General features: G+C 40.8%; 2 protein-coding genes and 1 long non-coding RNA gene across 3 annotated transcripts; all 3 read right to left on the bottom strand.

The window, feature by feature from the left end:
• Positions 1-307: 307 nt before the first annotated feature.
• LOC124852277 lies at positions 308-1,573 on the bottom strand. Its single transcript, XR_007032888.1, has 3 exons — positions 1,418-1,573; positions 788-924; positions 308-679 (listed from the first exon to the last, which is right to left on the bottom strand). It is a non-coding gene; the product is annotated as an uncharacterized LOC124852277 (long non-coding RNA).
• A 408-nt stretch (positions 1,574-1,981) lies between these two features.
• LOC118114059 (protein S100-B) lies at positions 1,982-2,747 on the bottom strand. The gene is made up of 2 exons (XM_035164264.2): positions 2,606-2,747; positions 1,982-2,497 (listed from the first exon to the last, which is right to left on the bottom strand). Exons 1-2 carry the CDS (start codon positions 2,735-2,737, stop codon positions 2,375-2,377), a joined length of 255 nt encoding a protein of 84 aa, XP_035020155.2. The 5' UTR covers positions 2,738-2,747; the 3' UTR covers positions 1,982-2,374.
• A 5,394-nt stretch (positions 2,748-8,141) lies between these two features.
• LOC118114277 (protein S100-G) lies at positions 8,142-10,251 on the bottom strand. The gene is made up of 3 exons (XM_035164636.1): positions 10,105-10,251; positions 8,642-8,775; positions 8,142-8,533 (listed from the first exon to the last, which is right to left on the bottom strand). Exons 1-3 carry the CDS (start codon positions 10,241-10,243, stop codon positions 8,408-8,410), a joined length of 399 nt encoding a protein of 132 aa, XP_035020527.1. The 5' UTR covers positions 10,244-10,251; the 3' UTR covers positions 8,142-8,407.
• Between the last annotated feature and the right edge of the window lie 4,759 nt (positions 10,252-15,010).

The following is a 15,010-nucleotide window of genomic DNA, read 5'->3' as shown; positions in this document are numbered from 1 at the left end:
GTTTTGTGACAGCTGTTGTGACCATATGTTTGTTTTTTTGCATTCTTTCATTCACACGTCCTACTGGCTAAATGACCATCATGTCCATTCTCCTCCTTTTAGAACATACTGGGAGGAACACACGTCCCCTTTATTTTAAAGTTAAAATTGTTGTTGGGTTGTTTCCTAATTTGTTTGTAAACCATACAAGCAGTGACATTACAGTGGAAAATAATAGGAAACAAAATGGGTCCTTAAATGAGGAACTGACACTTAAATTCATATGTTGTGTTGAAAGGCAGAACAACAGACACACACACACGGAACAAAAGTTTTAAAGTGTCACATCATTTATTTCAGGAATGTTTTGGTCACTCCTCAGTGATACAACACATTCAAGTCGACTCTCCATAATAAACTACGGAATCTATGATTATAATTGTGTGTTTGACCAACTTTTCCTCCTCAGAACATATGATAATGACATGTATGTTTTATAAATGTGACTGTGTCGCTGGTTCAAGTCGGAACACTCAACTTTTAATTCTAAACCAACGAGAACGTTCTGGGGAACGTTTCATCGTTTCATCATCACGGCGAGGGCCGTCACAAAAGTGACAAACTCCGTGAAGTCAACAGCACCATTTCTGTCGTTATCCAGCATTTTGAAGAAACTTTCCACTACAGCTCTGCTGTTGCCCTACAGAAAGAAAGTCAGGGGTTGAAAGAAAATTGTAAAACATTAGAAATAGGACAAAGAGGCATTCTCAGCTCTGTGTTGCAATTGGAGTCCATCTTTTCTACTTACTTTCTCAGGAAACTCACTACGGAGCAGCTCAGCAAGTTCTGCCTTGCTCAAGGTTTTGCAATCTCCGTCTTTTCCAGCATGTTTTTCAAAGGTATCCGTGAGTAAGGAAATTGCATGGGCGAGTCCTGACATGGTGGCTGAAATGAGAAAATATTGCTGATTTAAATACATTGATTGGACTTTTATTCTTCGGTTTGTTGAGATACAATCAGGAATGTTTTTGCCCAATTTACTTCCTATGGTTCATAAATGGAGTTGATCAGTTTCAGTGCACAGTAAATGATTATTTAGCTTTTTCTCAAGATTTTACAGTTTTTAAGAAAACTTTAAACTTTTAAATTACTCTATACGGAAACATCAGTGGCCTGAAACTTCTGAATTATTAATTTCCGTATAACATTGAAAAGAAAACTGTTATGATAATATCAATATATTCATAGGTTGAAATACAGAAAATGTACCCGACAGTCCACACCCAAACCACACCCAGAAGCTCAATCTTGTGTTTTTTGCTAATGCTGCATATTAGAAATCAATTATTGAAATAGACTACATCAAAAAATGTTTTCTCTACAATAGTAAGAACAATAATCAATTTTTAAAAGGATTTTAAAACATATTTCCACTTACCAAAGTTCTATGATAGCTTGTGTAGAGCAAAAGAGTTGAAGAGAATGAGATAAAAGCACAGAGACAAACCTTTTATAGCTTTATTGGCACAACCACCTGTTCAAGTTGCCACCCTTCTCTCTCTCTCTATTTTCTATTTTTTCTTTCTCTCATTCCCCCGGGCCACTCTTCAAAAGGTTATTGCTGGAATTTCCTTGGTTTTGGTTTCCCTGTCAGATACGCCTCTTTTCAAACCAGTAAAACCAGAGTTGGTAGGCTGCTCGGTATATTTGCATGTAAGCATGTGCATGAACATGGATGCATGTCGTGTCATGTCATAGGGCTTTATTAGAATGAGTAAAGTTAGCATCTGTGAAATCTTTGGTAAACAGTGGCCTACCTAGAATGTATCCATGGCTGTTGTTTTGTGACAGATGTTGTGACCATATGTTTGTTTTTTTGCATTCTTTCATTCACACGTCCTACTGGCTAAATGACCATCATGTCCATTCTCCTCCTTTTAGAACATACTGGGAGGAACACACGTCCCCTTTATTTTAAAGTTTAAATTGTTGTTGGGTTGTTTCCTAATTTGTTTGTAAACCATACAAGCAGTGACATTACAGTGGAAAATAATAGGAAACAAAATGGGTCCTTAAATGAGGAACTGACACTTAAATTCATATGTTGTGTTGAAAGGCAGAACAACAGACACACACACACGGAACAAAAGTTTTAAAGTGTCACATCATTTATTTCAGGAATGTTTTGGTCACTCCTCAGTGATACAACACATTCAAGTCGACTCTCCATAATAAACTACGGAATCTATAATTATAATTGTGTGTTTGACCAACTTTTCCTCCTCAGAACATATGATAATGACATGTATGTTTTATAAATGTGACTGTGTCGCTGGTTCAAGTCGGAACACTCAGCTCTTAATTCTAAACCAACGAGAACGTTCTGGGGAACGTTTCATCGTTTCATCATCACGGCGAGGGCCGTCACAAAAGTGACAAACTCCTTGAAGTCAACAGCACCATTGCTGTCGTTATCCAGCGTGGTGAAGAAACTTTCCACTACAGCTCTGCTGTTGCCCTACAGAAAGAAAGTCAGGGGTTGAAAGAAAATTGTAAAACATTAGAAATAGGACAAAGAGGCATTCTCAGCTCTGTGTTGCAATTGGAGTCCATCTTTTCTACTTACTTTCTCAGGAAACTCACTACGGAGCAGCTCAGCAAGTTCTGACTTGCTCAAGGTTTTGCAATCTTCGTCTTTTCCAGCGTGTTTTTCAAAGGTATCCGTGAGTAAGGAAATTGCATGGGCGAGTCCTGACATGGTGGCTGAAATGAGAAAATATTGCTGATTTAAATACATTGATTGAACTTTTATTCTTCGGTTTGTTGAGATACAATCAGGAATGTTTTTGCCCAATTTACTTCCTATGGTTCATAAATGGAGTTGATCAGTTTCAGTGCACAGTAAATGATTATTTAGCTTTTTCTCAAGATTTTACAGTTTTTAAGAAAACTTTAAACTTTTAAATTACTCTATACGGAAACATCAGTGGCCTGAAACTTCTGAATTACTAATTTCCGTATAACATTGAAAAGAAAACTGTTATGATAATATCAATATATTCATAGGTTGAAATACAGAAAATGTACCCGACAGTCCACACCCAAACCACACCCAGAAGCTCAATCATGTTTTTTGCACAACCACCTGTTCAAGTTGCCACCCTTCTCTCTCTCTCTGTTTTCTATTTTTTCTTTCTCTCATTCCCCCGGGCCACTCTTCAAAAGGTCATTGCTGGAATTTCCTTGGTTTTGGTTTCCCTGTCAGATACGCCTCTTTTCAAACCAGTAAAACCAGAGTTGGTAGGCTGCTCGGTATATTTGCATGTAAGCATGTGCATGAACATGGATGCATGTCGTGTCATGTCATAGGGCTTTATTAGAATGAGTAAAGTTAGCATCTGTGAAATCTTTGGTAAACAGTGGCCTACCTAGAATGTATCCATGGCTGTTGTTTTGTGACAGCTGCAAAGCTAAGGACAAATCCCATATGTTTTAAACTTTTAAATTACTCTATACCAGTGGTCGCCAACCCGTCGATCGCAATCTACCGGTGGATCTCGCAGTCTTCACTGTCGATTCCCCAACTCTCTGGACTCACTGGCTGTCGTCGCGCGGCAGATCAGCTGTCGATTGTCTGTTTTTCACACGCGCTGTGTGTCCGCTACTGGCGGCGGAGTTGTAGGTTTATCTCCTGCATTTCCTTCAAGAACAAGTTGATTCATGTACTAAAGTAAATGTCAGGACTCTTTCGGTCTGTCGATAACAACCAAAGCCCCGTTGGAACAAATGAGTGGATTCAGAAGGTGAAACGCTGGAGTGCTTTTACTTTGAAAGGGGTTCGGGAAGTGATGTAAATACGTTTGTGTCATAGAGAGATTAACATTGTGGTTCACAGCAGAATAAACAGAGAAAATGATCTTTCAACTGATTTTTAATGTTTATCTGATGAATTGATGTCACAAACAAATGGTTGCAACACTTTCTGTATGCCTTTTCAAAAATAAAAGCACTCAAACGTTTCTGTTGATGGAATCCATTCCCTTGTTTAAAAAGGTTTTTTTATTGTGAAATATTTGCTGGAACAGAAGATGCACGGCTTCATGCTGTGTAGTACTGGTATTTATTTGAGTACAAGGGACTTCTTTCATACAAGGAAATAATCATATTTGTGGCCATATTCAAATCAAAGCCTATATGTAAAAACATTGTGCTGCAGTAGCAGCTCCTCTGCAGAACATGTTGTGGAACTGAGAAGCTACATATTTTGCATTGTAAATATGAATTGATATTAATTTTAATATTGTGCATTGAATAGAAAAATTTGCACAACTGCCTTTCTTTGTGTATATTTATTTCTTCTACATTCAGCCTTTAACAGAAATTGCAAAAAATAATAAGTATGACCCTCCTAAGTGGGTTTTTTGGAAGATATCAACAAAATCACAACTGTTTGCTGTCCTGGCTCCTAAATGGTGGAATGAGCTCCACATTGAGATCAGGACAGAAAGTCTACACATCTTCCGCCGCAAACTAAAAATACACCTCTTCCGACTATACCTTGATGCTTCTGCAGATTCGTCATCCTTGGAAGAAGAAGAAGAAGGAGGGCAAGACCACGGCGACACCACCACCACCGGACTCGTGGAAAGAGAGACCTTCCCCTCAAGAAACGGGGAAATAACATGGTCCTCGAGGGCGTACGGCCGAGAGGAGGGCCACTGCTCCTCCTCCTCCTCCTCTTCCTCCTCCTCTGCTGCGGCTCAAAGCGGGGTCCTCCGGGGCCCCACGATCCACGCGACGTCCTGCACCGGTGACCTAGCCTCGACGTTCCACCTGTTCATCACACCGACGGTAGAGAACATCATCCTGGAGATGACGAATCGGGAGGGTCGTCGAAAATACGGTGACGAATGGAAAGGGATGGACGAGACCGACCTGCGCGCCTACGTAGGGCTGTTGATCTTAGCGGGCGTGTACAGGTCCCGGGGCGAGGCCGCCGCCAGTCTGTGGGACGCCGAGAGCGGCCGGGCGATATTTCGTGCCACGATGCCCCTAAAACTCTTCCACACGTACTCCAGACTGCTGCGCTTCGACAACCGCAAGACGAGACGCACGAGACGAGCCACGGACAAATTGGCGGCCGTGCGAGAGGTCTGGGACGCGTGGGTGTCGTGGCTACCGCACCTCTACAACCCGGGGCCTGAAGTGACCGTGGACGAGCAACTGGTTCCGTTCAGAGGTTAGTCTTTCTTTTTTTTTATATTATTATTATGTTATGTTATGTTATGTTATGTTAGTTATGTTATGTTATGTTATGTAGATAGCGGCTGCTAGTCCTCGTCCTCATCTCATCTCCTCTCATCTCTTCTCCTCTTGTTTTTCTCCCTAGGCCGGTGTCCATTCCGTCAGTACATGCCCAGCAAGCCGGCGAAATACAGGATCAAGTCGTGGGTGGCCAGCGATGCGAAATCAAGCTATGCTTGGAAGATGCAAGTGTATACTGGAAAGCCGAGCGGCGGACGCCCAGAACGGAACCAGGGGTTGCGTGTAGTGCTCGATGTAATGGAGGGACTGCACGGTCGTAACGTCACGTTTACTTCACCTCCTACGAACTCGTGCGGCAGCTCCTGGAGAGGAAGCTCACCATGGTCGGCACTGTTCGGAAGAACAAGCCCGAGCTCCCGACCGGGCTGCTCGCGGTCAAGGGAAGAGAGGTGTTCTCATCCAAGTTCGCATTCACGCCCACTGCCACTCTTGTGTCCTACATTCCAAAGAAAAACAGGAATGTGGTGCTCCTGAGCACACGGCACCCTGAGGCCGACATCAGCGACCGCGAGGACGGGGAAACCGGTCATCGTCCTGGACTACAACCGCAACAAAGGTGGCGTGGACAACCTAGACAAGGTGATCGGAACGTACAGCTGCAGGAGGATGACCGCGCGCTGGCCCCTGGTCGTCTTTCACAACATTCTCGATGTCTCTTCCTACAATGCCTTTGTGATATGGAGAGAGATCAACCCAGACTGGATGCCAGGCAAGCGGAACAAGCGGAGGGTGTTCCTAGAGCAGCTGGGAAAGGCTCTCGTGACTCCGTTCATCGCACGAAGGGAGCGCATCCCCCGCACGGACGCGTCCGCCGCGGTTGTGAAGGCTGTAAAACCCGCCGCACAGAGAGCTGTTGACTACGACGCTCGACCCGAGGGTCCGGCCTCCTCCATAGCCCTAGCAGCAGCCCCGCTCGGGGCGAGTAAGAGGAAGAGGTGTCAGATATGCCCCAGGAAAAAGGACTGTAAAACTCACACCATTTGCCGCGGGTGTAACAAATACATCTGCAAGGGCTGCTCACTTGTCTATTGCGCTACGTGTGCGTCCTAATATGGGGTGAGCTATGTGAGGGGGCCAACAGCCGGGGGAAGCAGGGACAACACAAGGGGTATGACCCTTATTCAAACAAAATTATAGCCCATTTTAATCAGTCTGTGAGAAACGTATCATTGTCTGTAATTTAAGTGAATTTACATTTTATTTCATGACACTAAAATATTTCAAGTGCTGAGGCAAGAATGGTAATGGAAATCATATTCATGGTTTTTCTTTTCCATTAAAAGCCAGTAAGGCTTCATTAGGATGCGTAAAGTTAGCATCTGTCAAATCTTTGGGGTAATTGAACAAAATGCTCCACCCAGCTATTCCACCCTGTCTTATTTAGAAATAGCATCTATGAGTTTGTTCTTATCAGCTGCCACTGAATGAACGTGCTGCAGATGCTTTTGACTTGTTACAGCAGGAAAAGTGCAGGTGAAACTAATGTAGTTAACAAAGGCTCAGTTCCATCCAGTGTCAGTGAGCCAGCGTGCACAGAACCACAGAACCAGGTCACTAACACTGACTCAACCATTCTCATGTCGTCAATCACACATGTAGTTTTTCTACTATCAGAAGTTGCATTGATGGGACTTCAATTTAGTAATTGTAATTTATTTATTCATGGGAATACAGGTGATGTATGACACAGGAGTAGATTAGTAGGAGTGGCTTTTTGGGCAAATAAGGCAAATGTTGCATTTGACATGCTTTTTGCATTGTTGTAGATGGGAACTTAAAAGTTGTGTGTGTGTGTGTGTGTGTGTGTGTGTGTGTGTGTGTGTGTGTGTGTGTGTGTGTGTGTGTGTGTGTGTGTGTGTGTGTGTGTGTGTGTGTGTGTGTGTGTGTGTAAAAGTAGAGGGCAAATGACTTGTTTACTTCAGAGTGATTGTCAGTGATAACCATTAGATCATTATCAGAGCATCATTTACTATGTTGGCCTGTGTGTGTGTGTGTGTGTGTGTGTGTGTGTGTGTGTGTGTGTGTGTGTGTGTGTGTGTGTGTGTGTGTGTGTGTGTGTGTGTGTGTGTGTGTGTGTGTGGGTGGTGGCCTACCTAGAATGTATCCATGGCTGCTCTTTTGTGACAGCTGCAAAGCTAAGGACAAATCCCATATGTTTGTTTATTTTGCATTCTTTCATTCACACTTCCTACTGGCTAAATGACCATCATGTCCATTCTCCTCCTTTGAGAACATACTGGGAGGAACACACGTCCCCTTTATTTAACCAGAGGGAAACAAAAGTGCATGGAGTGAAAAACCTAAACACAAGGGGGCAGCATAGAACAGACTACAGGAACGTTAAGGCATCTGTAGTGGATGACCTGTAGTGGAAAAGTGTCATAGTTTCTATATGTTGGATACATTTACATTAAGTTAACCATTAAAGACCAAAATATACATGAGCATAATAACATGAATTTAAGATATGATGTATTTTTTATACAGATAAGCTGATTGGAGACATATTTTAGACATACCTCATTAGAGCCAGTGGATTTTTAAACTCTAAGGATCACATGCAGACATAAAACTGTTTGCTTTTCTCTCAGTGTTGTTTCCTAATCTGTTTGTAAACCATACAAACAGTGAAATAACAGTGGAAAATAATAGGTAACAATAGGCACAATGGGTCCTTTAATGAGGAACTGTCACTTAAGTTCATATGTTTTGTTGAAAGACAGAACAACACACACACACACACACACACACACACACACACACACACACACACACACACACACACACACACACACACACACACACAAACACACACACACACACACACAGAACAAACGTTTTTAAGTGTCACATCATTTATTTCAGGAATTTTTTGGTCACTGGTGTCATTCCTCAGTGATACAACACATTCAAGTCGACTCTCCGTAATAAACTACAGAATCTATAATTATAATTGTGTGTTTTACCAACTTTTCCTTCTCAGTACATATGATAATGACATGTATGTTTTATAAATGTGACTGTGTTGCTGGTTCAAGTCGGAACACTCAGCTTTTTCATTCTAAACCAACGAAAACACTCTGGGAAAATGCGGCCAAGGTATTTATTTTTGTTTGGACATCACGGTGAGGGCTGCCACAAAAGTGACAAACTCCTTGAAGTCAACAACACCATCCTTGTCGTTATCCAGCATGGAGAAGAAGTTGTCCACTACTTCTTTGTTGTTGCCCTACAGAAAGAAAGTCCGGGGTTATAAGAAGATTGTAAAACATTAGAAATAGGACAAAGAGGTATTCTCAGCTCTGTGTGGCAATGGGAGTCCATCTGTTCTACTTACTGCCTGAGGAAACTCAGCATGGAGGAGATCAGAGAGTTCTGACTTGGACATGTTGGGTTGTCCATCTTTTCCAGCGTGTTTTTCAAAGGTATCCGTGAGTAATGCCATTGCACGGCTGATCGCTGACATGGTGGCTGAAATGATAAAATATTGCTGATTTAAATACATTGATTGAACTCTTATTCTTCAGTTTGTTTGTTGTGTGATACAATCAGGAATGTCCAATTCACTTCCTATGGCTCATAAATGGACTTGATCCTTTTACAAACTAGTCAGTAAGTGAATTTACATTTTATTTCATTACACTAAAATAATTCAGGATAAAATAAGAAAATTTAGTCACGAAAAATCACATTTGTAGTTTTTCTTTTCAATAAAAAGCCAGTAAGGCTTCATTAGGATGAGTAATTTTAGGCTCAGTTCCATCCAGTGTCAGTGAGCCAGCGTGCACAGAACCACAGAACCTGTCTGCTATGACAAGTTGCATTGACGGGACTTCAATTTATAAGTAATGATTCATTTATCAATAGTATACCAAACAGAGGTGGATTTGTATGAGTTGTTTTCTGGGCTAATAATTAATAATTACAGGGACTTGTCTTCTTTATGGGTACAAAAAGAGAGTCCACATAACGTAAATCATTAAATTTTAAGATGACGACATATAGGAAGGTTAGGTTAAGATATGGTTAGGTTTAGGTTTAGGTTTAGGTTTAGGTTTAGTTTAGTTTAGTTTAGTTTAGTTTAGTTTAGTTTAGTTTAGGTTAGGTTAGGTTAAGGTTAGGATAAGGTTAAGGTTAGGGTTAGCTTTAGATAAGTAGTAGCTGGGATTAAGGTTAGACTAAATCTATTTTTTAAAATTATTCCTTCATTCACACTTTCTACAGACTAAATGACCATCATGTCCATTCTTCTCCATTGAGAACATACTGTTAGTATTATAGTAAGTTTAATAGTCAAAATAATTCCAGCCACAAGACCAGGGGGAAATAACTTAGCATGGAGTTAAAAACCTAAACACATGGGGGCAGCATAGAAAAGACTACGTCTGTAATTAGTAATTAGAGCATCTGTCATGGATTATGTGAATAGAGTCTAACTTTACAGTAAGATTAATAACTGAAATCTACATGAACATGAAAAGATGAATTGAAGATATGATATTTTTGCTTTTCTCTCAGGGTTGTTTCCTGATTTGTGTTTAAAATACAAAATGTGACATATTAGTAACTCACTGAATTCCCATTAATTTCACTGTAATATCTAACAAATACTGTATTTATGCTACAGTGATATTAATGTATTCATTGGTTTACATCCTGTTTCCGACCCAGACTCGACACACCAGATCGAACCACACCCAGAAGCTCACTTCATGCATCTTATGCCACATAAAGCTACATATCAACTATTTGGGTAAAGTAAATGCAAAAAAATGTCCATCTTTAAAGTATTCCACTTACCAAAGTTGTATGAGTACTTGTGCAGATCGAGAGGGTTAGAAGAGAGGGATTTGAGAGGAGACCACGGACACAAACCTTTTAAATGGAGACCAACACCCTCTTTCCAAGGCCCCACCCATCCCTCTCCCATATCCCTCATTTCATCTCCTTTTTTTCTTCCTCCCTCAAAACTGTCAGTTGAATATTCTCTTTCATGCTTTTTCAAGTAAAATTGTCTTGATGTGCGTGACATTTTAAGGTGGGGAACAAAACTTTTTACACTTTATGTCACTAGTTAGTTTGCATGCCGGACTTCTCATCAAGGTTCTCGCAATGTTGAAGAAAGAAAAAAGTGCTTTTACTTTGAAAGGGGTTCGGGAAGTGATGTAAATACGTTTGTGTCATAGAGAGATTAACATTGTGGTTCACAGCAGAATAAACAGAGAAAATGATCTTTCAACTGATTTTTAATGTTTATCTGATGAATTTATGTCACAAACAAATGGTTGCAACACTTTCTGTATGCCTTTTCAAAATAAAATCACTCGAACGTTTCTGTTGATGGAATCCATTCCCTTGTTTAAAAAGGTTTTTTTATTGTGAAATATTTGCTGGAGCGGAAGATGCACGGCTTCATACTGTGTAGTACTGGTATTTATTTGAGTACAAGGGACTTCTTTCATACAAGGAAATAATCATATTTGTGGCCATATTCAAATCAAAGCCTATATGTAAAAACATTGTGCTGCAGTAGCAGCTCCTCTGCAGAACATGATGTGGAACTGAGAAGCTACATATTTTGCATTGTAAATATGAATTGATATTAATTTGAATATTGTGCATTGATTAGAAAAATTTGCACAACTGCCTTTCTTTGTGTATATTTATTTCTTGTACATTCAGCCTTTAACAGAAATTGCAAAAAATAATAAGTATGACCCTCCTAAGTGGATTTTTTGGAAGATATCAACAAAATCACGACTGTTTGCTGTCCTGGCTCCTAAATGGTGGAATGAGCTCCACATTGACATCAGGACAGAAAGTCTACACATCTTCCGCCGCAAACTAAAAGCACACCTCTTCCGACTATACCTTGAATAAAAGTTTAAACTAACAATTTAGTAGCACTTAAATGGCACTTACTTATAGCACTTTGTAGTTTTGCTTTTTTGAAGAAATTGTACTTTCTTGATTCTTGTTATTCTGGGTTTGTTCCTCATGGTTGATGCACTTATTGTGAGTCGCTTTGGATAAAAGTGTCACCTAAATGAAATGTAATGTAATGGTAGATCTCGGCTTAAGTTGGAATTAAAAAGTGATCTTGGGCTCGAAAAGGCAGGTGACCACTGGTTTAAAGAGTATAACAAATTCCAGTCAGGTGTTATAGCATAATTTTTACAGCATGGCCTCGAGAGGCTATGTAATGGATAATTGAGTTAGTATAAGAAAAAGCAGCTTGTAAATGAAAATGCAGATGGAAAAAATAAATCCCTCTTGAGTAAATCCTGCAATGTGAATTTGTGGTCGAGCCTTACCTTTGTCATTCGGTTTCCATGTATATACATTTACATTTATGCTTCGTATTCCATTGTTGAAGTTTAGGGGATTATTCATTCAGGCAAATTCATAAATCAATGTGCAATTTCTTTCATTAATTCGAGTTTCTGTTTCACTGAAATGTCACTTGACCAGTTTCACCCTTTCTTTGACTATACTCAATGCTGCTTGTCTTTTCTTTGAATCTCAACAATCTCAACTTGCCTTTGCACTAACAGGAAACATTTTGCAACTGTTTAAGTGAGAAGACGACAAAGATGACAGAGGGCGGGATGCCATGATTCATTGCCAGAGAATGTTTATGCCTCTAGCGCTGGTGATGTCCTCCCACGTGAAAACAGTGTTTTCAGTCCCTCAGGGCACAGACAAAAACATCTTCTGCAACGTATCAGCTCATTGTATGGGCAATAAATGTGTTGCCACAGGTCCAGAATAATTAACCCTTTTGCATTCAAGACGTGGTTTCGTGAGTTCCACTGCTGAAACGCATCTGCTTATGGTTTGTAGTCTTAATTAGAGGAGCAGTGCAGAGTCTCAAACATTCACCAAACCCACTTTGGGAAGGAGTCTGTGAGAAACTGTCCTTACTGTACCGTCATTATTAGCTAAGGTTTGAGTAGCAAACAGCTCTTACACAAAACACCGGAAAACAGTAGCAGGAATGCACCATCTTTACTGTATTAAATGGTCTCCTTGACTTTAGAATATAGTCGCATGCATGAAATCTCCTGGATGGATTGCCATTTACAGTTTGTACAGACAGTCATTTATTAAAAGTTGGAGTTTCCTTTTTTTAGCTGCATATAAGTATGTTGTCTCAATTTTCTAAAATCTACATGTTTCATGAGCAAACTAAACGAAGTGCAGGGAACTGAGGTGGCGTGAGGGCAGGGCTCTGTGTTTTGGACAAAACAGGCATTGAGCTCTCCGCCCATCTGTTGGTAACACAGCCCCAAAAACTTTCCACTACAACTCATTGGCTGGGTATGTGTGTGTGTGTGTGTGTGTGTGTGTGTGTGTGTGTGTGTGTGTGTGTGTGTGTGTGTGTGTGTGTGTGTGTGTGTGTGTGTGCGTGCGTGTGCGTGCGCGTGTGTGTGCGTGTGTGCGTGTGTGCGTGTGTGTGTGCGTGCAAATATGTGTTTGTTTACCCTGACCAGAGGATTTCACAGAGGAAGCAGCTAATGTACTTCATGAAGAACTGGTTTCAACGGCTTTTAATCAAGAAAGAAAGATATATCTCTCGGTTTTTTTTCTTGCTGCCTGGTCCTCATTTTTTGCCTTTTCAGGTTTTTCATTTGGTTAAAAATGCACCGAAAATGCAAAGTTATGTGATCCTTAATTCGTCTTTGGATTCCTGTAAGAAACACATGCAATCATTTAACAGAGCTTGATCTAAAAAAGCTTGTTACCATCAAGCAGCTCCACTTGCGCAACACTGCAATCCTGTTCATTAAAGTTTATGATGTCTGGCTCAGTTTTCCTGAACGGGGATGGTGGATGAAAACTGGAGCTGGGTTCTCTCTGCAGTTGTGCGGTTTTAACAAAAAAATAAAAAAATAAAAGAAGAACAACGCTGTTGTTGCTACACAGCTTAGTTTACAATGAGTTACTATTTGGCCACCAGGAAATATGAGACCTTCAGGGTGACACACAATGGACCACATATGTGCACAGGGCACCACTCTTTCTTTGTCCTTCTGGGATTTCTGGTTTCACATTGTTTCTGTGTGTTGTCAGTTTGCATCATTGCTGTTTATGCTGAGTCCTTTACTGACAAAATGCTCCTGCAACAAACAAACTGTTGATAATTGGACTGTTTGCATTGTATTATTAAGTTCTACCTTCATTTTTTTCTACGGCAGTGTGTCGTACGAGAAGAATACAAGCTGTTGTGAAACTAGAAGCTCAAGAAGCTAAAGCCTCCAGGCTTTTGTACTTTACCGAGAATCACAGCTTGTCCGTGCACACACAGACAATGTGGTGTAACTGTGGGGTGCTGCTGATATCACAACCTGAGTTTTGGCTGTGTGCTGGAACATGTGAGGATCAGAGTGACGGCCTGGCTTTGGTTAGAGGATCTATGACTGTTTAGCTGTGTCTCAATTCAAGGGCTGCACCCTTCGGAGGCTGCATTAGAAGACCGAATTTATCTGCTGCATCCTTTCATCACCAAGAAACAAAAGAACTTACGGGTAGCTGGAGCCAATCCCAGCTGACATTGGGCGAAAGACCAATATACGGAGACCATTCACGCTCACATTCACCCCGATGGACAACTTAGAGTCTCCAATTTACCCCAGTATGCATGGCTTTGGACTGTGGGAGGAACCTGGACATCCCAGGGAAATCCCATGCAAACTCCACACTGGCCTGGGCCAAGCTATGATTCGAGCAAGGAACCGCCTTGCTGTGAGGGGAGAGTGTTAGTAGTATATATTATTGTCATTCATGGTATAAAATTTGTTCAATTTATCACCTGAGTAATAAAATGATTCTTCTTCTTTTGTCATAATTCGACTTTGAAAAGTCTGTTATGGGGCAAGTAATTACACCTGGATGCTTTTGTCATTTTCTTCTAAGCCACTTTAACCACACACAGTGTTTTCTGTTGAAAGGCTCCACAGAGCGGAGGAAGCCCTGCCCAGGAGGGTGGTGGCTCCAGCTAAGCTAGTATGGAAAAATACAGCGAGCTTGTTGGGCTGCTGTCTGTTCGGGTGCTTCCCTCTGGTGGGGACGAGTTGCTCCACTGAATCAGACAAACTGTATCTTTATCTGAAAAATATCCAACCTGCAGTGAGATAGATTGTGTGTGTTTTCTTATCAGCAGTGAGAGGAGATGATTTAGTTTAGCAGAGACATGTTCCAGCAGCACAGGAAGCAGAAGAGGAGTTCACTAAAACATGCATTTGCTTCATTTACCCATGTGGCGTCTCTGCTGGTATTCAGGATTAATTATAGGTCTTTGTGGAGCAGAACAGACATTAGAGATAATTCATGCTTTCACTACTTTTGTTCTTACTCCTGGAACCAGTCATTTGGGCCCCTCGCAGACCACTTATTAACTTAATTTGTCATAATGGGGTTATGGTTAGGGTTGGGTAAAATATGTTATTATATTGAATATATATATTTCAGTTATGAATCAAACATTTAAACTCACTATATTCTGCAGAGAGCGGTTTGATATGGTGGTAAATCACATTTCCTCCGGTGTAACATAATATTTTGTGGTTAAGCAGAGCCAGTAAACACAAAAACCTTTGAGCTTCCTATTCGTTTGACCAGCAGACAACAAGTAAAGTGGTGAACACAAGTCTATCTTGCTAAATTCAGTACTTTTTTAAGACAGCTTAAATGCCATTCCTATTGT

The sequence above is a fragment of the Hippoglossus stenolepis genome, chromosome 8 (assembly GCF_022539355.2).
Source record: "Hippoglossus stenolepis isolate QCI-W04-F060 chromosome 8, HSTE1.2, whole genome shotgun sequence".
NCBI lineage: Eukaryota > Metazoa > Chordata > Actinopteri > Pleuronectiformes > Pleuronectidae > Hippoglossus > Hippoglossus stenolepis.
Note: the sequence above shows the minus strand (reverse complement) of the source record. Positions and strands in the feature narration are given on the sequence as shown.